At 57.8% G+C, this 25,723-nt stretch overlaps 5 protein-coding genes across 5 annotated transcripts; 3 read left to right on the top strand and 2 right to left on the bottom strand.

Moving 5' to 3' along the window:
- Nucleotides 1-572: 572 nt before the first annotated feature.
- On the bottom strand, nt 573-4,916 carry B0I36DRAFT_351051 (putative hydantoinase/oxoprolinase; the record flags this gene model as incomplete). Its single annotated transcript, XM_046156976.1, has 4 exons — nt 573-1,662; nt 1,735-1,998; nt 2,070-4,608; nt 4,685-4,916. The coding sequence occupies 4 exons, from the start codon at nt 4,914-4,916 to the stop codon at nt 573-575; spliced, it is 4,125 nt and encodes a 1,374-aa protein (XP_046010330.1).
- A 7,440-nt stretch (nt 4,917-12,356) lies between these two features.
- Nucleotides 12,357-13,044, top strand: B0I36DRAFT_351049 (uncharacterized protein; the record flags this gene model as incomplete). Its single annotated transcript, XM_046156975.1, has 2 exons — nt 12,357-12,694; nt 12,756-13,044. The coding sequence occupies 2 exons, from the start codon at nt 12,357-12,359 to the stop codon at nt 13,042-13,044; spliced, it is 627 nt and encodes a 208-aa protein (XP_046010329.1).
- An 807-nt stretch (nt 13,045-13,851) lies between these two features.
- On the bottom strand, nt 13,852-18,559 carry B0I36DRAFT_246824 (glucanotransferase domain of glycogen debranching enzyme-domain-containing protein; the record flags this gene model as incomplete). Its single annotated transcript, XM_046150256.1, has 2 exons — nt 13,852-18,268; nt 18,330-18,559. 2 exons carry the CDS (start codon nt 18,557-18,559, stop codon nt 13,852-13,854), a joined length of 4,647 nt encoding a protein of 1,548 aa, XP_046010328.1.
- A 2,493-nt stretch (nt 18,560-21,052) lies between these two features.
- Nucleotides 21,053-23,078, top strand: B0I36DRAFT_327277 (glycerol-3-phosphate dehydrogenase). Its single transcript, XM_046154454.1, has one exon. The coding sequence runs from the start codon at nt 21,253-21,255 to the stop codon at nt 22,723-22,725; it is 1,473 nt and encodes a 490-aa protein (XP_046010327.1). The 5' UTR covers nt 21,053-21,252; the 3' UTR covers nt 22,726-23,078.
- A 407-nt stretch (nt 23,079-23,485) lies between these two features.
- Nucleotides 23,486-25,587, top strand: B0I36DRAFT_327275 (uncharacterized protein). The gene has a single exon (XM_046154453.1). The coding sequence runs from the start codon at nt 23,929-23,931 to the stop codon at nt 25,384-25,386; it is 1,458 nt and encodes a 485-aa protein (XP_046010326.1). The 5' UTR covers nt 23,486-23,928; the 3' UTR covers nt 25,387-25,587.
- Nucleotides 25,588-25,723: the final 136 nt, after the last annotated feature.

Below are 25,723 nucleotides of genomic sequence, written 5' to 3'. Positions count from 1 at the left end.
GTGGTGCCAGTCGGTGCTCAAGTTTGGACGAATAGACGACAGAAATATATGTGACGGAGCAGGCATGGCATAAATTTAACAAAAGAAAACCCGGCAGTCTACGAGATGAAGTTGGCTCTGGCCAGACCATACTGGTCGCCAACGGGACCATTCCAGGTCGCGGAGACAGTATTTCTGATTAGAGCTGTACAGGGCTATCTCTATGGGACAGTCTCGTCCATTTAGTGCTTGCATTTTAGTCGAATGTGTGTAATTCTGCCGGCCCAGGAGGCCGATAATCCACACGTGCAAGTAGTAACAAGACATGAGATACCAGTCGCAACCCAACTGCAATGAACACGGCAACTGGACGTAAAAGGATGTTCGTGACATTCATAACGATCTACTCTTTTGCAATCACTAATACAAGATCAAAAGACAAAAGGGGGGGAAAGACCGCAGAAAATGCTTCACTTGACGCGCAATTCCAGACCACCCCCGCCTTCTCGTCAGCTCTTCCCTCCCTCCTTCCCATTCCCCCAAAACCAGAATCTCTACAAGCCCAAACTCTACTCTACTCTACTCTAATTCCTTTACTCAAGCAACCAGTCGCCCTCGGCCCGCCGAGTCTTGAACCACTCCTTGACATACGGGATGGCGGCGTGCGAGCCGTACGGGTCCTCGTTCCACTGCGGGATGGGAGCCGGGAGGCCCGTCTCCTCGAGGGACCGCTGGCGGAGCTCCTCGAGCGTGCCGCCGCGGTTGTAGATGCTCTTCTTGAAGCCGGGCTGGCTCTCGGCGGCAGCGGCGGCCGCCTCGCGCTCCGCCTTGATCTTGGCGCGCAGCGACTCGGTCTCGGCCGTCTTGACCGCGAAGGTGGCCGGGTCGACGACCACGCCGTAGTTCTTGGCCGCGCCCTCGACCGACACGAGCTTGCGGTGGACCTCGAGCGCGACGAGGTCCGCGGGCCGGGTGAGCGCGTCGCCCAGGCCGCCGCCGCCCCAGGTGATGTACTCGAGGACGTCGCCGACCTCGACGCGGATGTAGTCGCACTTGCTGGGCAGGTACTCGGTGGGCGGGTTCTCGGCGTCCTTGGAGTAGCGGAGCAGGATCTTCTTGGAGCGGGCGCCCGGGTCGCCGCCGTCGATGCCCCACGGGTGCGTGAACCAGCGGTCGTCGTGCAGCGAGAACTCGCCCCGGTTGAGGAACCGGAACCGCGTGCGCTGGGCGTTGCCGCCCCGGTAGAAGCCCGCGCCGCCCGTGTCGGCGAGCGACTCGTTGGCCTCGATGAGCAGCGGGAAGTTGAGCTCCGTGTGCTCCGTCGGCACCGACTTGATGGCGGGGAACAGGCAGTGCATGTCCGGGCCGTCGCCGATCGGGCGCGCAGGGACACCGCCAAACGCAATCTGGTACAGCTGGAACCACTCGCCCTCGGGCGTGTAGCCCGAGAAGAAGAAGTGTGGCGAGTCGGAGAAGCCCGCAGCCGCCCGATACGCCTGGTTGTGCTGGCCCATGAGGGCCTGGATAATGTCCATGACACGGCCGAGCATGTGGGTTCTGCAGGACAGAGCCGCAGGTCGAGTGGGCTTGAGGATGGAGCCGTCAGGGATGAGGACCTCGATGAAGTCATAGAGACCTTCGTTGACGACGCAGTGGGGGTCGAAGACGGCCAAAAGGTAGTATCTAAAGAGTAGGAGGGGGAGGCAAGTTAGTAAAATGCTGCATTCGTAAGTATGAATAGACATCCGGACTTACCCAACAAACATCTTGAACAGGGTCGGCGCAAGGTAGTAGTTCAAGGCCGTGTTGCTCTGGGCACTCGTCCCGTCAAAATCGAACCGCAACTTGCCATCGACCTTGCTCATCTTGCACTTGACGGCGTAAGGACCGTTGCCAGCGCCGTCATCGTCGACAAAGTCGGTAAACACGGCAGTCTCGTCACCGAACTGGGTATCGATGAGCTTGGAGACGGCAAGCTGGTTGCGTCGGAGCAGCTCGTTGCAGGAAGCGTCATACAACCTAAGAGAAAAACGTTGGTGTCAGAATGTGCAAAGTCACCTTCGAAACTGGCTGGAGGAATTGGAACTCACTCATATCCGAATCGATCAATCAGCTCGCAGACACGAGCACCCGCAGTCTTGCAGGAACTGACCAGCGCGGCAATGTCACTGCGGTACCAGTCGGGCATGCGGGAGTTGCGGCACAGCAGCTCAATCACGTCCTTGTTGTAGACGCCCTGCTTGTACAGCTTGACGGGGGGGATCTGCACACCGTCCTCAAAGATGCTCGACGACGAGATGGACATACTGCCGGGCACCTTGCCGCCGACGTCGGACAGGTGACCAAAGTTGGCCGCCCAGCCAACGAGCTTGTGGCTGTGGTAGATGGGGAGGATGACGATGACATCGTTCAAGTGGCTGATGGCACCGGTCGTCTGGTAAGGGTCGTTGGTGATGAAGATGTCGCCCTCGTCGATCGTGCCGCCCGTGGTCGCCCAGCCCTCGAGGAACTGCTCGATGAAACTGCCAAACTGGCCCACGAGCATCTGGCCCTTTGAATTGGTGACGACGTTGAACTCGTCCTGCTGCTCACGGATACCGGGAGACATGGAGCAGCGCAGCACGAGCGTGTCCATCTCAATGCGGACGGCCTGCAGGGCAGAGCCGACCAGAGTCGGGACCAGGGGCGACTTGGCAACCTCGGCCTTGGCCTCCTCGGGCGTGAAGGTCTTGGACTGCTTGACGCTGCTCTCGTCGACAGGGTTGATGAGGATGTTGCCAATCGAGTCGATCTCACCATAGAAGCCGGGCAGGATAAGCGTGTTGGAGTCCATCTCGGAGATGACGGCAGGTCCGTCGATGCGGTAGCCGGCCTTGTCGAGCTTGGCTCTGTCGTAGAACTTGGCTTCGACCTTCTGGCCGTCGACAATGATGGTCTTGGTGTTGACGACGGCGGACTCGGGCGCGGCGACGACCTTGCCATCCGACTCGGTCGTCATCTCGGCAAAGACAATGGGCGACGAGGCGTCGGTGGCAGTCACGCCGAGTCTGACAAGCTCGTACTCGAGGTCGTCCAGGGAGAAGCCGAACTGGGTCTCGTGCAGCTTGTTGAACTGGGACGAGAGGATCTTGGTGAGCTCCTCCTTGCCCTGGTTGAGCTCCTCCGGGCTGAAGGTGAGGGTGATGTCGAGCGCCTGGCCCTTGTACCGCAGGTCGACCTCGTACTCGACGTTAACGGCCTTGCTACTGCTCGTCTCCAGAGCCTGCAGCATCTTCTCCGTGCACTGCTCCTCCAGGCTGCCGAGGACCTGCTTGAGATCCTCAAAGGAGGTCTGACTCAGCGGCTTGATGTACGTGATGGACTGAGAGTGACTGAGCTTGGTCGTGGCGTCACCCTCGGCGCAGAGCACACCGGGGGCTTGGGGGATAATGACGGGCCAGGCACCGAGAAGCTTGCCCACCGCGTTGGCGTGCAGAGGACCGGCACCACCAAAGGCCACCAGGGCAAAGTCGCGAGGGTCGTAGCCCTGCTCGACAGAGACCTGTCTCAGGGCACCGTACATGGTCTCGTTGACCAGGTTGATGATGCCCTCGGCGGTCTGCTCGGTGCTGATGCCCATCTGGTCGGCAACGCTCTTGCAAGCCGTGACAGCCGCGGAGACGTCCAGCTGGAAGTCGCCTCCGAGCAGCTTCTCGGGAAGGTAGCCGAGCGTCAAGTTGGCGTCGGTGACGGTGGGCTTGTCACCGCCCTTCTGGTAACATGCTGGGCCCGGACGGGCGCCCGCACTTTCGGGACCAACACGCATGCTGGCAGTGAGATCGACGTACTGCGCAATGGAGCCACCACCGGCACCGACAGTCCGGACATCGACAGAGGGCGCTCGGACAGTGAGCTGGTCCACGACCGTCTCTCTCCGCAGAGCAGCCTTGCCCTCGGAGATGAGAGCGACGTCCGTGGAAGTGCCGCCCATATCGAGCGTGATGAGGTTCTTATAGGGCGTCTGTTTCGAGATGACGTCCACAACACCCTGCACACCACCAGCCGGGCCAGACATGAGCAAGTTGACCGGCAGCTCACCGGCGAGCTTGAGACTGGTCAGGGCGCCATCGCTCTTGAGGATGCGGATCGTCTTGGAGTCGGGCAGCAGGAGCTTGGAGAGGCCGTCCATGTAGCGCTTGACGATGGGCTTGACGACGGCATTCGTGGCGGCGGTGACGGTCCGCTCGTACTCGCCGGCCTCGGGCAGGACGTCAGCCGAGCAAACGACCTCGATCTTGTCGCCAAACTCCTCGCGGACAATCTTCTCGACGGCGCGTTCGTGCTCGTCGTTGGCGTACGAGTTGAGCAGGCTGATGGTGATGGCCTCGACACCCTGGCGCTTGAGGTCCTCGAGGTTCTTGCGCAGGGCAGCCTCGTCCAGAGGGATGACGACCTTGCCGTCCGGGTTGATGCGGCCGGGACACTGGACTGTCCGCTCCAGCGGCACGACGGGCTCGGGAGGGATGTAGCTGATCCAGCCACCGAGACCGCCAGGGATCTGGCTTCGCTTGTTGGTGAGGACTTCCTTGAAGCCGGCAGTGACGATAAGTCCCGCCTTAACGCCCTTGTTCTCGAGGATGGCATTTGTCGCTGCAGAAAAAGAGATGGGTCTTCTGTCAGACATTTGGCACACTGGACAAGGAGGGGATGGAAAGGGGTGGCTTACCAACAGTGGTTCCGTGGTGGATGAAGGAGAACTCGCCGTCCCAGCTGTACTTGTCCTTGAGGAGCTTGCGGACTTTTTCTATGCCGTTCTTGACACCGATGCTCTGGTCCTGAGGCGTCGAGGGCGTCTTGGCCCGGACCGTCTCGCCGGCGGGTGTGATGACGCAGACATCTGTAAAGGTGCCGCCGACGTCGACACCAAGCCGGTACTCTCCCTGGTTGCTTGCCGCCATGGTCACAAGGGGTATCTAGAAAAATTCAGGACAAAGAAATGGCAGACAGGACGACAGTAGACTGGGCGAGCAGGAGGAAGGAAGCGGAAAAGCGTCCCTTCTGTCAAGTCATGGGGTGGCGGGCAGCCTTTATCATACGGGGGCCCCTGCCGGCGCGAGGCCTGGGACGGCGAGGAGTCGAGCCTCGGAGCATTTGCTGGCGTGCTAGCAGTATGACAAGCTGGCTGTGCCATCGCGGCAGTGATACGGCTCGAGGATAGGCACGGCACGGCACTGCGGGGGAGTTGGGGAACCAGCAGGTGGGGGAAGGGTCTCCTATCGGAAACAGCTTGCCGACCAATCGAGGGTGCCCCGGCCAGCAGGCGCCGTCCCATGTTGCTGGAGCCAAACTGACGTCGACCCTCACTCGCCTGGCTGCCCCTCATGGCGATAGCGAATGCCAACACCACGAGGAGCACACACTCCAGTCAGTCTCGACAACTCCTGGGATCCCTCCCTATCTTGAGAGAGAGGGAAATAGAGAGAGAGAAGAAATATCTCTCCCCTCAGTGCCTTCCCATTCGCTCACAGCAACACATGCGCCGGGGCCAGCATACTAGGGAACAACAGATGTTGCTTGATATGCCTTGTGATAGACAAGCACCGGGCCGATCTGTTAGTCACAACCACTGCGAGCAGCGACAGGTGGCCAGCTGGTTCTCGATTGCGCCTCGATCGGAGCTGAGTTGGTTGATAGGCACCTGTCCTGGCCTCGCCTGCTGTGGGGGCCGGCCCCGAGTGGGCCTCGTGGCCGACGGCTCGGTAGTCGTCGTCGTCGTCGTCGTCGTCGTCGTTGTCGTGGGCGGGGATGCTGGACAAGTCGACGAGCCGGTCGCAGGTCCGAGCCTGCCCATGGCAAGGAAGCGTGGCTGCTTTCGTAACATGCTTGATAGAGGCTGGTACTGCAGAGGAGTGATTGCAGCAATAGCGCCAGGACCGCTCCGGGTTGGGTGGGTTCCCAGCCATGCAGGCCTCGATGCGCGGACGTCGCTGCTGATAAGTGTGCCGTCGGAAGCAAGCCGAAGATTCAACTCAAGCCAAGCACCCGCTGCCGCCTGCTGCTCCTTCTCGTCTCGCACACGGCAGTCCAGAGATAATCATGATAGCAACAGCCACACAAAATGTGTCACGTTGATTGGCTCGATCGCGCCTGGGGGTAGGAGACAAGGATCGTGGTCTGGCGACAGGACTAACTCACTATCGCACATGGCAGCGTATCGAGGCACACACAAACAGTGACCAGCCAGCCCGGCCCAACTATCAGCCCCAGTGCTTCCAGACGCTTCCCTCGAGGGCGCCGGCGCTACAGTTCCTGCATCTGGTCTCGTACAGCATCGTCTGCCCAGGTTTCGCAAGCAACACCCCCTGTCCCTGAGCTGGCTGCGAAGACGCCACCGACGCCCGCAACTGCACACACGCATGCACGCCGGTCACGCATGGCATGCGGGGGTCCGTCGCCCTGCCTCCGGCCTGGCGTCCGCTTATTTCTCCGCACCCCTCTTCGGGCACGATGCCGGCACCGACGCACCCTCCGACGGAGACTTGGCCGGACCCAACTGATAGGATCTCGCAGTTCATTAGTAATGCAGGGGCACTTGGCCACCACGGTCAGAAAGTGTGTAGCATCTCCTCCCATCGGGCCGTATCCACCACGGACTGAATGGCAGTCCACCACGCCAGAGGTGTGGGGATGTACAGTGTCTTTGCGAAATATGCCCTTTCGCCGAGTTGACAGTGTCAAAGAGCTTAATGATGAGGTCTAGCCGCGGTGGAATATGCGGTGGTGTTTCTTCATCCCTTGCATGTAATCTGCCATTTAATATTGACGAGAACCCAAAAGCGGCGGAATCTGTAAGTCCCACCAAAGAGAGGTTATCTGAAGGTTAGCGCACTGGGCAGTAATGCATGTCACTGCTCAAGGTTTGACGAAAATATTTACACCCCTTGCATGACCGGCTTATGCCAGAGAGACAGGGACGGACTGGATCCAGGAACTTACTCGGATGACTTGAGAAGAGGACTGTGAGGAGGCGCTTACGGTCAATCAGCTCGAAGCCCTCTGCGGTCCGCTGTCATGCGTCCTGAGTAATTGTCAGACGGGGTTGCCGTATCTTTCATGTATACGCCCTGAAGGCATGGGTATTCGGCTTCTCAAAGGCGGCGCTGTCGCCGTTGTTGCAACCCCATATTATGTCACGATGAGTTAATGACATCCATTTTTGCGCTCAATCGCCGTCGAGGCTTCCGCATAGGGGCCAGCCTGAACACTGGTGGTCTTTGCGGGTCTAGACGACGCTCAACGTCACCAAAGCCTGTACACCAGACTCAATGGGCAAAAGACAGGTAGCAGTGCCATGGGAAAGCAAGGAGCTTATCTGCATTTCGTGTAACGGCGTCGCTTCGTAACTCTTTTTGTGCAACCTTGCTGGCATGACTGACGCTCAGCCAGTGGCCTGGCTGCCGTCCCCAGGCTAATCTGAGATCGCAAAAGAGGCGTAGAGGGTACAGCTGATTGTATGCACTGATCTTCGGCAGGGAGTCTTGGGCAATGCGCGTCCTGGTCCTGAGGAGCGTGAGAAGCCATATTGTCCACGACCTCAAGCAGCCCCTGGCATGGCCATGGGTCGTCTTCCGGCCCGACTACTACCACTTCGAGGCTAGAGATGTTGAGCAGCGCCGGGCAGGGAGACGCAACGGCAACTCACTTTTCCATTCTCACCGCCTCTTTGATCGCAAAACGCGAAGACGGGATGCGCAGTACGCTCAGTAAGCGGCAACGCAAACTTGTGATGCTCGCTGGGATGCTCATTCTGACGACACTATGCACTGCCGACCGCCAGGCCAGATATGCTCGGCAAATCCATGAAAGACCAAGCTATCACTGCGGAAGGCTGCAGGAATCAGCAACAGGTGCGTGCTGCACCACACGCCAAGGATCGATCTGTCCGTCTTTGACATGCCGTGTGCAGCCGAGTTCGATCATGCAATCTAGCATGGAATAGGTGTGTGGCCGGTCGAGCTCCCCCTGCGAGGATGTCGTACAGAAACTTCCCCTTCGAAGGAAAAGCAGGCTTAAGAATGGGAGAAAATTCATACCCTGTCTGCACGATATCGCACGCATGTAAGCCTGCGGCTTCCCGTCTGATGGCGCTGGGGACACCTTCGCTCCTTGTGGCCCTCAACGTGCTATAGAGGCGTGACAATGTCAGCTGCAGAGACTGAAGTCTTCTGAATGCGTACGTGAATGTGGGAGCCTTTCGTGTCAGCGACTGGGACTACAATCAACTCATGGTGTAGGAAAAGAAGCATCAAACTCAAATGTTTCTGTTCTTACCGCCAGCTTCCACAGGTTGTCGCCCATCTCACCAGCATGAGTAATCGGCAGCAGTAGGGGGCATGAGCTGTGTTGGGCCAGGTAAGGGATCCATCTTGAAAGCATCGCAGAAACGCCCCTCACGCGATGTCGGGCGCAGCTTCATGCATCTAGCCGTTGTATTGTCTCCGAAGCCGACCAAGACAGGCAATTTCCCGACAAGTCGACCTTTAGTATCCGTAGTTCAAAGCATAAAGTTCATGATTGGAATGTGCGCGAAAAAGAGCCGTGAATACCGAGCCGGTGAAGCTGTCGAGGTGTATAAAGCTCTCTATCCCCTTCGGAACAGAAGCCGCAATCGAACAAGAAATAGCCCGGTCCATTGCCCGAAGCCCGTGTGCTCCAAAACCGTCACTTCTTCTTGAAATCCCGCGTTCTTAGAAACTGCCTTTGAATACAATGTCAGCCCGGAGCAACAAGATGAATCAAGGGCAGACGCCCCAGTCTGTCCAGGTCGTCCGCAATCGGTGGACCGACCCGATTGTCAAATCTCAGCATCCATACTCGGGCATTATCACGACGGAAGACTTCCTGGACTATCAGATGCGTGCCGGTCCATACCACAACATTGACTCGGTCGATGCGATCGAGCACGACGCCTCTAGCTATTGCAGCACACAGTATGGTGCAACTTCCGTTTTCGCCATGCAAGGATCGCATAGCGACAGCGACATTGACGGGTGTGAGGACTGTGTCGATGTTGGTTATCTGAACCAAGAAGCTGGTGAAGCTGTAAGCGTTGGAGAGAATAAGAAGCACACGAGCAAGTCTTCGGTGCGAGAGTCGAAGAGACAGGCAAGCCGCCAGAAGAAGAAGAAGGCCGCCGAAAAGAAGAATAAAGGGAAGGAGGGTGCATGAATGCGGACCTTCACCACGAAGGGAACTGTTGGCATACTCTTCGCCGACACTCTGCGGGGTGGCAAGAGAAGTGCGGAAGCGACAGCGGTTCGGGTTACTGAGGTGATGAGATGTGCTCTGGCTTCGCGATATATATATATATATATCTCTTTTCCCCCGGTTTTTGAGCCGGTCTTCAGCTCCAAGACAAGACATGAACTCGACGACAGACGATTTCCCACCAGTGAATGGCAGAAAAGCATATTCATAATGCATTTATGCCAGGGTCTAGCGAGCTGCGGTTCAAGATCCAGGAAGTACATTGTGAGCTTGCGAGATTCGAGAGAGCCTCAGGGACGTTGGCTAGGTGCAGCGCTGTTTGGTGACGAGGTTCGTGCTTCTTGGACCTAACGACCACGTCGGACGCTGCGAGCCGGAACAGTAACACTGCCCACCTTCGATCTTTGTGGTCGCCTCTACAGACGAGTCCAGCGAATACCGTTTTAAGTTGATGGCAACCTGTCATTTGTGAAGCTCTCGCGTCGAGCCAAGAGCGATAAGCCGTCTCGAGGCCACGGCCGGAAGGTGCGACTCGCTACTCTAGCAGACTCAACACTCATCCTCTGACGCCTGGGCACAACTCAGACTTGACCTCGATAGACGTAGACTTACTGCCTGACAACCTGCGAGTCTATTCGTCATGCATTCGTTAATTTAGTCAACGTCATTATGCGGAGCACGGGCTGCCGAGCCAGTCTTGGCCATTCCAACAGCAAGTGCTGGCAGATTGTTTCTTGGGCTACAATCATTAGTTGTGCCCAGGCGCACAGCCTCCCGTCCAAGAGGACACCGTCGACATGCACGCATGTGGATGCATTCCAGGTTGCCGGTGCCGGCTCAACGGTGGACTAGGGATGGACGATCCGCCCATATATTCATCCTGGCCACCTGATGGCCAAGGCTTGAGATCTGAGCTAGTGGCAGCATTGCCGGCTTGGCTTCCAGGTGCGGCCGACTGCTTCCAGACATTCTGGCATCGATCGCGATGGCGAGACGGGTCGGGGGACGTGCCTGCGCGTCCAGAAGCCACGAGGAAGAGATGTGAGTCTCTGTGGTCTCTGCTGTTTTGCGTGTCGACGCACTGATTGCTAGCCTGTGGGCAAGAGGGAAACAGCGTGGGCTGTCCAAGGGCGCACAGCACCAGCGTGCCGATTTGCCCGTGGGCGAAACACGCATATGGGATTTCCGAACCGCACTTGCAGTAGCCAGGGGCCAGTGGGGCGTGCATTGACTCTGTTTTGTGGACACTGCGAGCCTGGAGATGTGGACGAGATCTGTAGATGGCGCGCTGCTCCTAGCAGATTCCGAGGAGACTGCGCCGCTTGAATGTGTACTTTGCCGCCCATCGTGCTTGCGGATCAATGCAGGAACACGAAGCAAATCATTGGGGCCTTCTGCCCTGAGCAAAACGGTGCTGGACTTTGTGAATGGGTCAGAAACGCGATTTGAGGACAGGCCTCTGGTGCTCACGACAGGACTTAGCGCTACGCAGCAGGCAGCAATGCGATGCTGGTGACGTCGTCGACTCTATCCACGCACATTACCCAGCTTCGTGCTGTGCTGCACCTGCAGGTCATGCATGTCGTATCGTTCGTGTCGTTCGTGTCGTGATCGTGTCGTTTAATGATGGCTGCCAGATCACGAGGTGCGGCCAGCCACGGCTCCGCACTTGCTGGCGCCTCTTCAGCTCGCTGACAAAACTCTGGAGGGTACCCCGGCAAGAGGCAGCACGAGTGAGGGAGTGCATGGACGGATTGCATCCTAGACCAGGATGCCTTTCAATGGCTTCGAGGCGCTGGCTGGCTGGCCGGCACTTGATTGGCGCGTTATACCAGGACGGCGGTTTGTGCTGACGCCCAGGGTCTTTTCTGGGAAGAGGGCCCATGCGGGTCGGTCAGGACGGGCCACTCACTCGAGCTTGCCTGGTGCTGGTCGAAACCGTCGTGCAGGACGGATCGATCTGGGAGTCTCCTGGCGCTTAAGTTGACACGCTGCGAAACACCCGCGTTCGACGCTCGAGAGTCCAATTGGGCGCTCTGCCACGGCCACGGCCAAAGGCCAGGCCCAGGCAGTCAATAGGACGGTCACAACCTAGACACGCGGTCTGCACCTGGTGCTTGATTGAGGCGTAAACGGTGGTCGAGACGGTGTGATGTGGTGTCCGCACCGTTTCTGGCTTCCATCCTCCATCTAGAAACGGACACCCCCTTGGCCCCTGCCCTACACTATGAATGGTACTAAGCCCCATGCCCCATGCCCCCTAACCTGCCTGACCTGACAGCCCCAGCCAGCCAGCCATGGCCCAGCCCGGCCGCCCCGGTCTCCAGCGCCCGCCCGCCCGCCCGCACCCACACCCACTCCTCCTCTTTCTTCGCCTGTCTTCCCCTGGGCTGCGCGCTGGCTGGGCCTCCGTCTCGTCTCGTCTTGTCCTCCTCCCTCTCCCAGCAGCGTCTCTGCAGCAGGCCGATCAATCCCAGTCGTCGACACCCTCGGCGGCACGACACCTCTTCTCGACTTCGACATCCGCGCGCCGTCCTCGGGACTCCTCAATCGTTTATCACTGCCACTCACGTCCGCAAAACACACACCACCGCCGTCATCCCGTCATCCGTCGTCCTCGCTCGTTCCGTGTGGCCTCCCAAGACACCACATTCCACGCCCTGAGAGCACCGCGCCGCCGACTACGTACGCTCGTCCGTCTCCGGACCGCCAGTGCAGCCATCCACATCATCGCTGTGGCATCGCCGTCCACCAGCAACCGCTTCACTGCTGCCTCAGTCCGCTTCGAGCCCGAACCCGACATCCAGTCTCCACGAGACGCCTGTCAACCACACTCCACCAAGGCCAAGCTCTTTTAGAGTTCCCACTTGAACACCAACCATCCGGAAGCACTGGCTGCTTCGTCCGCCCAAAAGTCGTTCGATTTCTTTCTTGCCCACGCACAGTACCTCGGCAGACTTTGATCTCACCTGGAGACCCGAAGCTCGCAACATCCACACCGAAAAAAGCATTGTCTAATTCCAGCAGACTAAACCTCAGTACACACAATGGGTGCGTGACCAGGATTCTCCCCGACTTCGAGCACTCTTTGCTAACATGACTTCACCCCAGCGTTGCCCGTCACCACCATCATGCCCTTCGGCTCGCTGCCTTCGTGCGCGGCCGTTTGTGGCCCGTTATACGACGCTAATGGCGCGTGTGTTCCCCCTGCCGCACCAACGGCAGCGCCTTCTGTCTACGAATCTTGCTTCTGCGGCGCCAAAGCCCTTCAGCCCTTCAGCGCCGGCCCGTCGGGCGTTTGCGACGCGGCTTGCAACAACCCGCAGGATCTGTCGAGCATTCAGGGCTGGTTCAAGAGCTTTTGCGCTGGCAAGGCTGCTCCCACCGCAACGGGCACCACCGGCGGCGCGGCTTCGACCTCGTCATCTTCGAGCACACCAGTCAAGAACAATGGTGGAGGCGGCAGCTGGTGAGTTTCTCCTTCGGCTTGTTTTAGGCGAAATCCGAGCGTAACTGACACATCTTGGCAGGATCTCAACCCACTGGCAATGGGTCGTCTTCATCGTCGTTGTCATTGTCGCCATCATCGCCATCTGGGCCGGCGCGTGCGTCTGGCGCCGCAAGTACCTCAAGAAGAAGGACCGTATGTACGAGCTCGGAAAGGGTCTGCCCAGCAGCGTAGCAGTCAACAACCAGGGCAATCTCGTTGGTCCCGGAGCTCGCGACAGCTCATACTCGGGGCAGGGACCGCTCATGGCCGGCGCGAGCGCGCCAGTCGAGAAGGAGAGGAGGAAGTGGAACCCGACCCAGCGGACTTAAGCAGAGAAACCCCCTTCGCTATTTCAGCGTTGCCGTGTCGTCGGTCGAGGCTCCCGTAGTCATGGTCTTTCGCAAACCGGCCCGCGCCCCGTCGTCAACGAGATCACTTGGCAGCGGCATTCGAGCCAAGTTGAGAGCGGTGCACGAAAATTGACAAATATCTGTTCAAGTCATACATATTTCCCTAGGGAGTTGGAGGTGTTTCGTCATTTTCACGATCATGAAGGAAAGGATCAGTGGGGAGGAGCGAGGAAGCATTTCTTGTATACTTTTTTTTTTGTCTTCTTCCACTCTCCCCACTTCCACCCGGTGTTTTCCTTTTCTGTTTTTTTTGTTTTTCTTGTCACGTCATGTCCCGCGGGTTTGAATTCGTCCCCGTCTCCTTTCACGTTACATAAAATACCTACCTCTCTGGCGGCCTTGGAAGCGAACGTGCACATATTCAACCACCCTACATCTCTGGTTCCTCAGCGTGGGATTCGATCCTCGTCATGGCTTGTGCAATTTTGTAACATTGTCGATTCCCTGTGGTCGTTACTTGGGATCAACCCTCACTCAACCTGATGGACAGCAAGCAGTACACATGAAGCATGATGATGATTTTTCAAGGTATCTACTGTAATTGTTCTAGCTACATCAAGAAACCCAATCTTTGTACTGCCCTGCTTCTAGTCTCCCCTGTTCTCCCGGAGTATGTGTACTACGATCGTTACCCAAGAAACATTAGCAGCATTGTCTGGAGCCATGAGTTCATGCATGCGCCCTTCGTCCTTCGAATTCCATCCGTGTCCACCCCTGTCCGCCACACTACTCAATACCATAGTCCGCAGCATCCATGTACAGATCAATGAGGCAACCCGCACTCCAGGCTTGGGTGGGACTGCTGTCAGGGCAGTGCTGGCCATCTTTTTGTGTCAGCTCAGTCAGGCCTGCCCACTCGCTCTTCTGGATATACTCCTTGCAGCCGCTCAGCCTCCTGGTAACCTGCTGGAATGCCTCGATGCGGCCCTCCTTGGTGTCACGGCGCATCAGGTCAAACTTCAGCAGCGCACGCAAGAAGAAACCGGTTGGCCACAGCCATTCAGGCCCCTGGTGGTAGTTCCGGCCCTTTGACGTCGCAAAGTCGTCAGAATCCTCGCTGTTGACATAGTACGGGCGGTAGTTGAGATCTGCAGGATCGAGGGTGGCCATGCCAGTCGGGCCACGGAGCGCTTTGTCGGCCAGAATCAAGGTGCCCATGGCGTGGTCCGGGTTGAACAAGTCGGGAGCCACCGTCATGGCAATGGCGAAGTTGGGGCGCAACTGGTAGTCCTCATACTCCTTGCCGGATTTGAAGAGATCTTTGTAGATGCCACGGCGGTTGACAACGGCAGGGTTGACGGCATACTTGCTGTCCTCTTCAGGCGTCTCGGGCACGTAGTAGCTGTACTCGAAGCTGGACTTGAGCAGCTCGGCCCACTCCTTGAAAGTGATTTCAGAGCCATCGCTCTTCTTGACTCCGCCGTATGGATACTTGCCCTCGGCATTGAGCTTCGCGAGCCAGACCAAGGTGCTGTACAGCAGTCCCGTAATCTCGATCGCAGCACCGTCTCGAGGGGTGCCTGGAACGCCCTTGGAACCTGCGCGCTCGCTCTCGCCCATCTTGTCCATCCAGGTGCCGCAGTTGTGCTGATTGCCGCCGAAAATGATGCCGTTGGTCCAATCGACAAAGATCTTCTGGTCGAATCCCTCATCACGCATCTGCGAGTCGATCGATGGGCCTGCGTTGGCTTCACGGTATTCCATGCCCGAGGCATGACGCTGCATGGCCTCTTGGATCACATCTTGGATCAAGCTCTCTTTGGAGTATGCTCGCTCATCGTCAGACGGAAACCAAGTGTCATCATATGGCAAGAAGCGACGCTTGACCTTCTTTGACAAAAGCTCAAGACCATTTGGCGCAAGTCGTGTATAGTCCTGGATACACTGAAGGAAGAACCAGACGGAGTCGCGGCTGTTGTATCGAGGTAGGTTTCCACTGCTCAAGAGGTTTGGAATCATGCCATGCTTCAGCACACTAGCAAAGGCAAAGATGTGTTCGGCAGCCTCCTGGAAACGACCTGTACCGAGATACAGTCCACGCAAAGAGATGAAGACATCGCGACCCCAGCAGCGAGCCCACTCGACGGCAAAGTGCGGCAGACCGGCGGCAAGAGACGGGACGAGCTTCTTGGGCCAGAGCGAAGCTGACTTCACGAGGCCCGTTTCCTGAATGCTAACCATAGAAAGGCTCTGCAAGAACCACTGTCCGTCTCGCACATGCTCGTTCATGAGCTGCATGGCACGATCCCAAGCGGCATTGTAGGCGGTCCGGATCGTAAGCGCGAAGTATCGAGGCAGCAAGAAGCTGGGGATGCCACGGATGGCGTCGAAACGCTCCTTGAGCCATGCGGCCGGTTTAGAGAGGTGACCAAAGTATGGCTGCTTGCTCATACGCTCCAATCTGCCAACAGTATAGTCCAGCGCCCACTGGCCATCGCGCAAGTTCTGACATATAGGATGGGCGAGGTTGTTCTCTTTGATGATGTCCTTGAGCAGACTCCACCATCCTTGAAGTCCAGCATAGACTAGTTTCCCATGACCGGGGATGTCGTATACGCCGTCTCTGCCGTCGCTACCGTCTCGCTCCTCGGCTTCACAGCGGTAGAGCAAGAAGTTGAGGTCCACGAGGTCCAGCTCGGACATGGCGTCCTTAGCGCCAGAGGTGACGTATCTGTCGAGGCCATTTGTGTGCTCAGCAGCAGGGATCCACGTTTCGAACAACGCGATACTGCCGGGAGGGAACTTGTCGCGGACGGTGATGATGGTCTCGTCAGCTTTGACTTCCATGCGGATGCCTGGAACATCCACTACACGGCTGGGAAGGCCACGAAGATATTTCTTGTCTTCGTCCACGTCTTTCCGAGCCTCCTCACTGGTGTCGACCTCCAACATCCAGCTGCCTAAGTGGCGAGCTTTGGTTCCGCCCAGATGGACGGCATTGAAAGCACCATTTCCATTGCCGTAGCCAGGGTAAGCTGTGTGCGCAATGAGGAAGTATCCCTTTCGTGACTCTGGGTGAACCCTGTGCACAGTGACGTATTGATCTTCATGATGGATGTGGCACTCGTCATAGCCGTCCTTGCCCATGAGGGTGTGGATTTGGTTGAGCAGCTTCTTGACACCACCAATGCCGCCTTCCCCTCCGCCGACCTTTACTTCTTTCCCGGTCGACGAAGCCGATGTATACAGTCTTGACTCGTTCACAAGATCGACCAATTTGGGGTAAATCTCATCATAGCCCATGACACTACCGCTCGCACTAGAGCACATGCAGACGAGAGCCGCGTTGGGCAGCGTATCTCTGGCGTCGCGCTTCTGGGCAGGAACCTCGTTGTCGTGAGTGCAGTCCATGAACAAAGCCTGCACTGACGCAGGTTTGATCTTCCGAATTACCTCTCGAGAGGTTTCGAAACCATCATTGGTCGCGGAGGGACTTCCCGGAGCACTGGATGTGCCGCCTCTAGAGATGTCGTCAACCTCGAAGCTGCCAATCGGCCGGCCTCCGTAGCGATGAACCAGCCTGCTGAGTTCGGCAGTGCTCCAGGCCTGCATAGCCTCCCTGATGAGAGAGCTGAGACCCAGCCTCTTAACGAAGACATAGTCCATGTCTTCGGAGCCAGTGAAAAGCTCGGCTACGACGTAGAGGTTCGGGCGAACACAGCGTGCCTCATCAAGAATGTGCTCGGCGACATGGATGGGGGTTGAGTGGCAGTTGTCGATGCGGAAGCCGGCAAAGTACTTGGCTAGCATGCGTGCGTACTTTGTCATGTGGTCCCACAACCAGGGACTGTCCTCTGGGCCATTACCATATCTGAGTTTGACGCAGTCGCCCCAAACGATGACTTCGCGACGAAGGTAGACTCTCGATTGCGGACCAGCATTGTCCACCAAGGCATTTCCCGCCCACACCCAGCCGTTGTTGACCAGCACCAGGTCCTCCGGTTTGAGGTGTCCTGCTGCTTCTGATTTGTTGAGACGGGTGAAGTAGGTCTCAATGATAGGGTTGGCTTCATCAAAAGCGCCAAGTTTTGGCCCATGGTCATCAAGCCGGACATACTTGATGCGGTTGAAAAGCTGCTGCAGGATGTCGCCAATCTCCTTGTCGTATTCCTCGTAGAAGGGAACGTTGATGATCTCAAAGATTTCGGTCAACTTTGAGCGAATGGTGACCTCGTCAGCCTCACCTCGGTATCGACCGAAGACGACATTGATGAGAGCAGCCGAAGCCTTCGGGTCCACTCTCCTGCGGAAACGTTCCCCAAGGCGATCGTTCCCCAGCAAGGCCTTCTCCTGCAGGAACTTTGCCTGCACCTTGGCGCTGGCACTCTTCAGCTGGTCCAGTGCGTCCTGCGGCAAGTCAGAAGACTCCTGTGCAGCCCAGGACTCGAGCGCAGCATCAACATCGCGGTCGATGTCCAGAGCGTAGTACTCCCACAGACGAATCTCAGCCACGACATGCTTCTTGATGCCGTTCATGAGCTCTGTCAAGTCATCCACGGACTTGAGCTCGGTAGGGTAACCAAGCTCCTTCAGTCTGCCGCTGAAGACCAGAAGCTGAGTATCGAGAAGGTAAGCAGACTCCAACCACGGCGCGGTTGTCAAGTTGTAGCCAGCCTCTGGATGCTCGAGCAGCCACTTGGTGTTGTTGGCGGTGTGGTTGAGAACAATGTCGGTCAAGCTGAGCAATGAGTGATTCTGCTCTAGACTGTCCACCAATTCTTGCACGTTCTTCTCGCCCTGGGGGAAACAATCTGGATCCCAACCGAGCTGGTCATACAAGCTGTAAGGCGAGTTTGAGGCGCCACGAACTTGAAGAGGGGTGAAATGGATCATATTATAGCCACGCTCGCTGATTCCCCTGAGGTGTTTCTCCCAATCCGTAGGATACTTGCCCATGAACTTGCTGATCACGGAGAAGATGGAAAGAGCCTGCAGAGGCAGCGGACGCCCGTCCAGCGACAGGCGTGGGGCGACATCGATATAGTATAAGGGGGTCTTTGTCTGCTCAATGGCTGCCGGCTTGCTGGTGGCCAGGCTCGCTGAAAGTTCAGGCAGGACCGCGTAAGTTGTGTAGAACGCAAAGGCACCAGCTTCGAAGACGGGAATCGAGATCTCGATGGTCTTGTTGAAGTCGGGTACGAGCCTGAGCAATTGGGGGCCGAGTCAGTACAAGCGATGCGCACGGATAATTTTGGGTCATTTACTTGAACTCGCGGAAATGACCCCTCTGGAAGGGCTTGCCCTTCTCGGGAATGTTGACCCAAAGGCTGCCTTGACGACATATGGAAGAGGTGCCCTCAATGGTGAAGCGGATAGTTATGGGGTCATTGGTCTTCGGAGCGAGCCAAATAAACTCGCCAGGGACGTCGGGGGCTCCATTGTCCTTGAGAGGAAGGACATAGACCTCGTTCGAGGTTATCGTTCGCGGCACCATTGTGACTGCGGAGGATCGATCTTCGTCCAGGTGGCGAGCAACGGGGGAGGAGAGTGAGCCGTCCGAAAACCCTCGCAAGAGTGAATGACTGCAGCGGCGAAATGAGCACGGCACAGGCCCGCGAAGGACCGTGACTATCCGCTGGCTACACGACGAGCTTGGGCTCGCAGCGCAGGACGAAGAGGACTTCGTCAGACAATTTGACCTGGGAAGACAAGAGTGAGTATGAGGAAAGGAGGAAGGAGCTCTAATAAGCAAGGTGGAGCGTCGTCGAGTGGGAGGGAAGAAAAGAAAAGCAAAGCAGGCCGATCAAACGAGCGGAGGATGAGGTCAGCGTCAAGCAGGAGAAACAACGGTGACGAGGAGAAGGTGTCTCACAGCGTGCCTCGCCCCACCAGCACCAGGGCACGGAACTGAGCAAGCACAGGAATAGTGACAGGCCGCTCGGGGGCCAAGGTTGCTTACCGGGTCTGAGATGGTACGCGCGGGACGGAGCGGTGTCGCAGGCAGGGTTGCTCGCTTGCACACCAAGCTGGGACACGAATTGGCTTCCTGTTCCTGGGCAGAGCTTGACACACGGGGGGTACCTGCCGCGTCGGCGTCTAGGTGAGTGACGGCGTGACAGCGAGGGTTGATAGGTACCAGGCAGGGGGAGCTAGCTAGTCAGGGCAAGTTAGGGCATGGGGCAGTCTGTAGCGAGGAGGAGGATGTTGGAGAGGCTTGAGCTGGAGAGGAGCGAGTCTGCATCACAGCGCCGTGGGCATCGCGACTTGGGGCTGCATCTCGATCGTCGAGGTAGCGTGCAGCCCGGCCAGGAACAAATGCCCCTCAGCCCGTGGCCTGGCCCGCCGGCGAGCAGTGGGGCCCGGGGAGGGAAGGTCGGGGCACGATTGGCAGGCACGATGCTCCTCTGCCCGGCGCGGCTCAGACACAACTCAATTTACAGGGGCGGCAGGACGAGCACAGACGGGGCAGACGGGGCAGCTCGATGATGACGTCAGGCATACTGGGGGAGGCACTTCCAGAGACAGAAGGTCAGCTCCGGAGCGAGAGAAAGATCCTGGTCGCGATCCGGACCTTTCACCTGGCTGACAGCCACGGTCTGCCGGTGAGAGCTTGCTGAAGGGCCAAAATGGACACCTTGGTTGGGAAGCCACACATCATGGGGTCACGCAGGCCTTTGTTGCTGGCAGACAGCCCGATTCCCCAGGTTGTTTTGGTTAGTTGCGCAATTGCAGCGTTCTTCCGGCCCAGAAGCACGAGGCGACAATGTTGTTAGCATTGGTCAATCTCCACAAGGCAGGTCTTATCCAGCTTGTGTGGATCGTCCCAACGGAGGAAGAAAAAACCGCTCGGGAAGCTCAAAACGCCATGTGTTCTGCTCGGTTGTTGCCATGTGGGCTCTCCACGAGTGCCTGTCGATCACAGCACAGGCCCGGGCGTGGTCCTGAGTGATAACATGGGGGCAAGGCAGGACCATGCGATTACGATTAGGTGCCAGGTGGGCTGATTGGAAGTCTCCCTAGCGTGGTGTCGGACAGCAGACGCCAGCTTTGCAGGATCAGCCGCTCTCCGTCGACAGCACCGTGCTGAGCTATTGCGGACATCAGTGGTCCCCGTTTTCTGACTGGATTCTGGCACAGCAAGCTTCAAGCTGCAGTCGTCGGGATTGGTCGACAGGGGCGCCATTGACCCTCGAGCTGACGACGGCCGACAGGGATACGAGCTTGGGCAGAACGATACCGGGCTCTTCCTAGCATCGCGGCCTACGGAAACAGACTGGCCTTGGCTTGCGAGATATCAGCGCTGTTCTGCAGAGCTCGTCCGGACTGCTGGTTGCTGCTTCAGCGCCCTGGACGGCCCCACCAGTGTCTCCAACCCATGAGAACGGCCAGCCCCGCCTGTTGGGGTCGCGCCCTGAGGACATCCGGGAATGGCTGGCTCACTTGTCGAGCTGTCCGATGATTTGTGACAGCCTCTCATTACCATCAAGTCTTGACCACAACTAAACGCACACGAGGCACGGTGATTATACACGACATGGCGTAGCGAAGGAGCATACAAACCCTATCGGGCCGTGGCCCCAAGCTGCGGACACGAGCCAGCCGCGCCGAGGCTCCGGGCTTGCCGATCAATGTGACCCTGCTTGTGACATTGCTCCGTACGTTCCTGAAGGTACACGACAAGATATGGCCTTGAATCTAAAAGCAATGGAACTGGCTCGCTTGCAGGCACACGTGCACGCATGCACAAGCCCCAAGGAATACACAATGTTAATCAGACATTGACGCAGCAGCTCAGTACCTGTACATAGCAGCTTGGCTGGCTTGTGATTGGGGGCTCGGTGAAGCGTTTGGCGTGGAGCTGCGTCATCTGCCAGATGCCCCACCGAGATACGCTGGGCTGGTTTAGCCCCTCAACAGCACGGCAACAGCTCGCGAGGCCGGCGATGGCATTGCAGCCTGGGGTAATCACAGCAGGACAAAGTAGCGTGGAATCTGAGAATAAGAAAGTCAATTGTCAACCTCCTGCAGCCTCGGCGTGGCGGACCTGTCAAGCCTCGCAAAAGCCGCGAACCCTGTGCTGATCTCCCTCGCCCTCGCCTGTCTGCACGCCATTGCCCCTTCCAAGAATTTCTGGACCCTGCGGCTGTCCATGCGTCAAAGCTGCGTCCTCGGCACCACCGCAACCACATGTCTCTGAGCCTCAACTTCTCAACCTCGGCGCCGATCCACTCCGTCTCCTTTATCTTTGCCCGTTCGCCCTCTCTGTTTTCCAAGAGTAGACCTCGCCTACATTTGCGACTTCCGCGACCCTTCCCGCATCCCCGCAACCGTCCACAGCAGCTTCGTCCCTCATCCACTTCGACGTCAATCATGGCATCTGACACTCTCGGGGTGCTCAAGAAGCACAAGGTCACCGTCATCGGATCGGGCAACTGGGGCTCGACCATTGCCAAAATCGTGGCAGAGAATACCAGGGCTCACCCGGACCTCTTCCACCAGGAGGTCCAAATGTGGGTGTATGAGGAGACGGTCACGTATGGCGACAAGCAGGACAAGCTCACCAACGTCATCAACCAACACCACGAGAACATCAAGTACTTGCCCAACATCAAGCTGCCCTCAAACATTGTTGCCAACCCATCGCTCCTCGACGCCGTCCAAGGCTCCTCTATCCTCATCTTCAACCTGCCACACCAGTTCATCCATAAAGTTTGTGAGCAGCTCAAGGGCAACATTCTCCCCTTTGCCCGTGGCGTCTCCTGCATCAAGGGTGTCAACGTCTCCGACGAGGGCGTCTCCCTCTTCTCCGAGTGGATCGGTGATGGCCTAGGCATCTACTGCGGCGCCCTGTCTGGCGCCAACATTGCCTCCGAGATTGCTGCTGAGAAGTGGTGCGAGACCACCGTGGCCTACGACCCCCCGCCCATGGATCCTTCGCGCAACCCGTCCCGCAATGCGACACCTCGATCCATGACGCCGAACCGTGCCTCGACCGCAGCCGACCGCGCCTCCGAGCTCAGCATCACACCCTTGACTGCTGGCGGCACCGAAGAGCTCCAGCACAAGGACGCCCGTGGCCGGGCCAGCAAGACAAAGCTTACACCGGTCCCGAAGGAGTACCACCCGCTCGATCACGACACTCTGTGGAAGCTGTTCCATCGACCATACTTCCATGTGAGCATGGTTTCGGACGTGGCCGGCGTGTCGCTTGGCGGAGCTCTCAAGAACATTGTGGCGCTGGCTGCCGGCTTTGTCGATGGCCGGGGATGGGGCGACAACGCTAAGGCCGCCATCATGCGAATTGGTCTTATCGAGATGGTCAGGTTCGGCAAGGAGTTCTTTGGCGAGACTGTGTCCGCAGCCACCTTCACCGAGGAGAGTGCTGGTGTGGCTGATCTGATTACCAGTTCCATGGGTGGCCGGAACTTCAGATGCGCCAAGAAGGCGGTCGAGCGTGGCGTCACTGTCCAGCAGATTGAGGAGGCCGACCTGAACGGCCAGAAGCTGCAGGGCACCAGCACGGCGGCCGAGGTCAACTCGTTCCTAAAGCAGAGGGGCCTCGAGAACGAATACCCCTTGTTCACGGCGGTTCACAACATCCTTGAAGGCAGGAACACAGTGGACGATATCCCGCAACTCATGATGGAGGGGAGGCGGTAGACAAAATGGCGAGCTAGGCGAGCCAGACGATGGGGGCTTCGAAGGGGAACAGACGACAATGGCAGAACTAAAGCAGTTGACACAGCCCTATGATATATTGAGGACCTTGGGAGGTTTCTCCGGACGACAAGGTATGCTCAGGGCCCTGGACGGATAAAATGTCACAGATGCAAGGGCATGGTCCGGGTTCAGGCACGAGGCGGACCACCGACGGTCTGCTCTGATTGGACCCGCCGGGCAGCATTGTGCCGAAAGTCATTATTTCAACGGGCCTTGGCAATGGACGTTGAGAGGACCATAGACATATCCTTTGAATCGGTGCCAATGCAGTTTTGTTCTTACCTCTGAGACGTGTCTACTGTCGCAAACCCGTTGTAGTTCTGGTCCATTGAGCCTTTGCTGACAGATGGTGGATGGCATTGTCAAAGGTTGTCGGAAGTCTCGTTTGTCTCAACAGATCCCGGCCCCATGTAGCGGACCGCCGAGTGATAGGTTGGGGAATAGCGGACTGTGGTGACAAATCCAACCACCGGCGAGCCATGACTATTTCCTGAGGAGGCCTGCGCTAGAAATTTGTCCGGGCGCATGTCCCATAGTAGGCGGAAATTGGGCCGCGGGTTCTGTTGCTGACAGAGACGCGCGCGGGCACCGGCACGCCTCCACTCACCGTAGATGGCCTGGAAATGTACTCGGAGTTAAGGGTCTTTGGCGAGCACGACGACCCCTAACAACGGAGGCCATGACCAAGCCCAAGTCTCACCTGCAAGAGACGCTGGATCCTAAGTCTATTGTGATATAAAAAGTTCTCTTTCTCGACACTGGAGCGGGATCACCGAATCAAATTATTGCAGCCACACCTGTGTCCTGGAACCAGGCATCCCCTACGGACTCGTCAGCTACCCCAACTTGCGACGCTCTTGAGAAGTGGAGCCCCGGCGCGGAGATCGCTGCTCCCCATCCCACTCAATCCCGCAGTTATTCTTTCGGTGCTCAACCACACTTCCAAACCTTCGTTCTCCGTCCGCCATTATACGCCAGATTGCCTATCAGATCAAACCAACAAACCTTGCTTTTCATAGTGTGGCAGTCGCCATCATCACGATACCCGCCTACCGCACAATAACCACACCCCAGTGCTCGCCGGTCAACCACACCTCAAGCTCTCACTGACCATTCGCCTTGCTGCCTCCGACAGCAACCATCATGGGCAAGGTCCCAGCTTCCATCATCGTCGCCGAGCAGGCGCCTCTGCTCCCGAAAGGCGGACCTGAAGCCCACTCGGCTGAGGGTAGCTGCTGCAAGATCCTATCGACAACCATCCAGCGCTTTGCTCCCTCCCCGACAAGCCCGATCGCAAAGAAGTCGTATCCGAGCATCGCAGACATCCCCTTCACATCGGCCGAACGCCTTGCACAGGCCGCTGTGACCAGCAATGAGCTGACCGCCAGCCAAAAGATCGAAGACATCGCCAACACGACGACAGCGCCTGTCGCACCTCGGACGTATCTCTACCTCGCATACGGCTCGAACCTCGCGGCCGAGACCTTCCTCGGCCGCCGGGGGATCCGGCCCCTCAGCCGTATCAACGTCTCGGCCCCGGCGTTCGATCTCAACTTTGCTCTGCCCGGTCTGCCATACTGGGAGCCGTGTTTTGCCAACGTCGAGCCGCGGCGCAAGATCCCGCAGCCGCCGCCAGTCCATCCCCCTCAGCCGCCAGTCAATCCACCCAAGCCGCCTCCCATCGACCCTAATCCGAAGCCGCCAGTCGACCCCCCTCCTGCCTCATCCCCGGGAGTGCTCTTCCCGTCCCTCCCACCAAGAGACGGCCCGGTCTGGACAAAGGGTCTCTATGGCGTCGTCTACGAGGTGACGGCCGAGGACTACGCTACCATTGTCAAAACCGAAGGAGGCGGCTCTTCCTACAAAGACGTCGTGACCCCGTGCATCCCACTCCCACCGCCCATGCACATCCCCGAGACGCCGCTGGTCCCCGAGCTGCCGAAGCCGTTCCTCGCCCACACACTGTACGCACCGCGGCTGCCGATCCCCAATCCTCCCGAGGATGACAGCCCCAACAACGACAACAACAAGAAGAAGAAGGCGAAAAAGTGGCTCGGCAGGCTCCTCCTCCCGATCCAGCGCCCGCCAGACTACGCCCAGCCCTCACTGCGCTACCTGACCCTGATCCGGGACGGCGCGCGCGAGAACTACCTTCCGGACGACTACCAGCTCTACCTCGCCGAGCTGCACGACTACGTCATCACCACGCGCCGCCAGACCCTGGGCAAGTGGCTCTACGCGCTGGTCTGCTTCCCCTGGCTCCTCCTCGTGATGGGCGGGTCGCGCCTCTTTGCGGACAAGGACACGGGCCGCGTGCCGTCGTGGCTGGGCGTGGCCATGACGGTGCTTATGAATCTGATGTGGATGGTCTATGACGGCGTGTTCAAAAAGTGGTTTGGCGACGGGGAGCGGACGGAGCAGAAGCCCGACGACGATGGCGGTGATGACGCGGATGAAGTCAATGGCACAAAGGTCAACCAGAAATGGAACCTGTGGAGCGGCTATGGGAGGAGAGACCGCCGGAGCTCGTTCGTGCTGCCGGGCCAGGGACTCGGAGCTGTTTGCGACGAGGAGAAGAATCGGCTGCTGGACGATTGGTAGGAAGACCGGGCAAGGGGGGGTAACCGTGCGTCGTCGTCGTTGATTGTACTTTGTAGTGTACTTTGTCCTGGAGTTACACTGATTGCTGTAAGGCGAAACGCCATATACACACGATGATAGCCGAGTTTGAAAAGCGAGTGTCATGTAATCAAAGTGATTATTATTTGGCCATGTACACTTGAACCCAAGCCAAAATGTGCAGTCATGATATCAATGAAGTAAAGCGTAGAGCTTGGATCTCCCGAGTTTCGGGCACCCTTCACATATTCTTTGCTCAATCTCACACCCGTACTCCTAAGCTGTAGGCCAGGCGAAAACTGCTGCTTGCATGTTCTTT

The sequence above is a fragment of the Microdochium trichocladiopsis genome (genome assembly GCF_020744255.1).
Source record: "Microdochium trichocladiopsis strain MPI-CAGE-CH-0230 chromosome Unknown B0I36scaffold_7, whole genome shotgun sequence".
Lineage (NCBI taxonomy): Eukaryota > Fungi > Ascomycota > Sordariomycetes > Xylariales > Microdochiaceae > Microdochium > Microdochium trichocladiopsis.
This window is presented reverse-complemented; position numbering and strand designations above follow the sequence as displayed.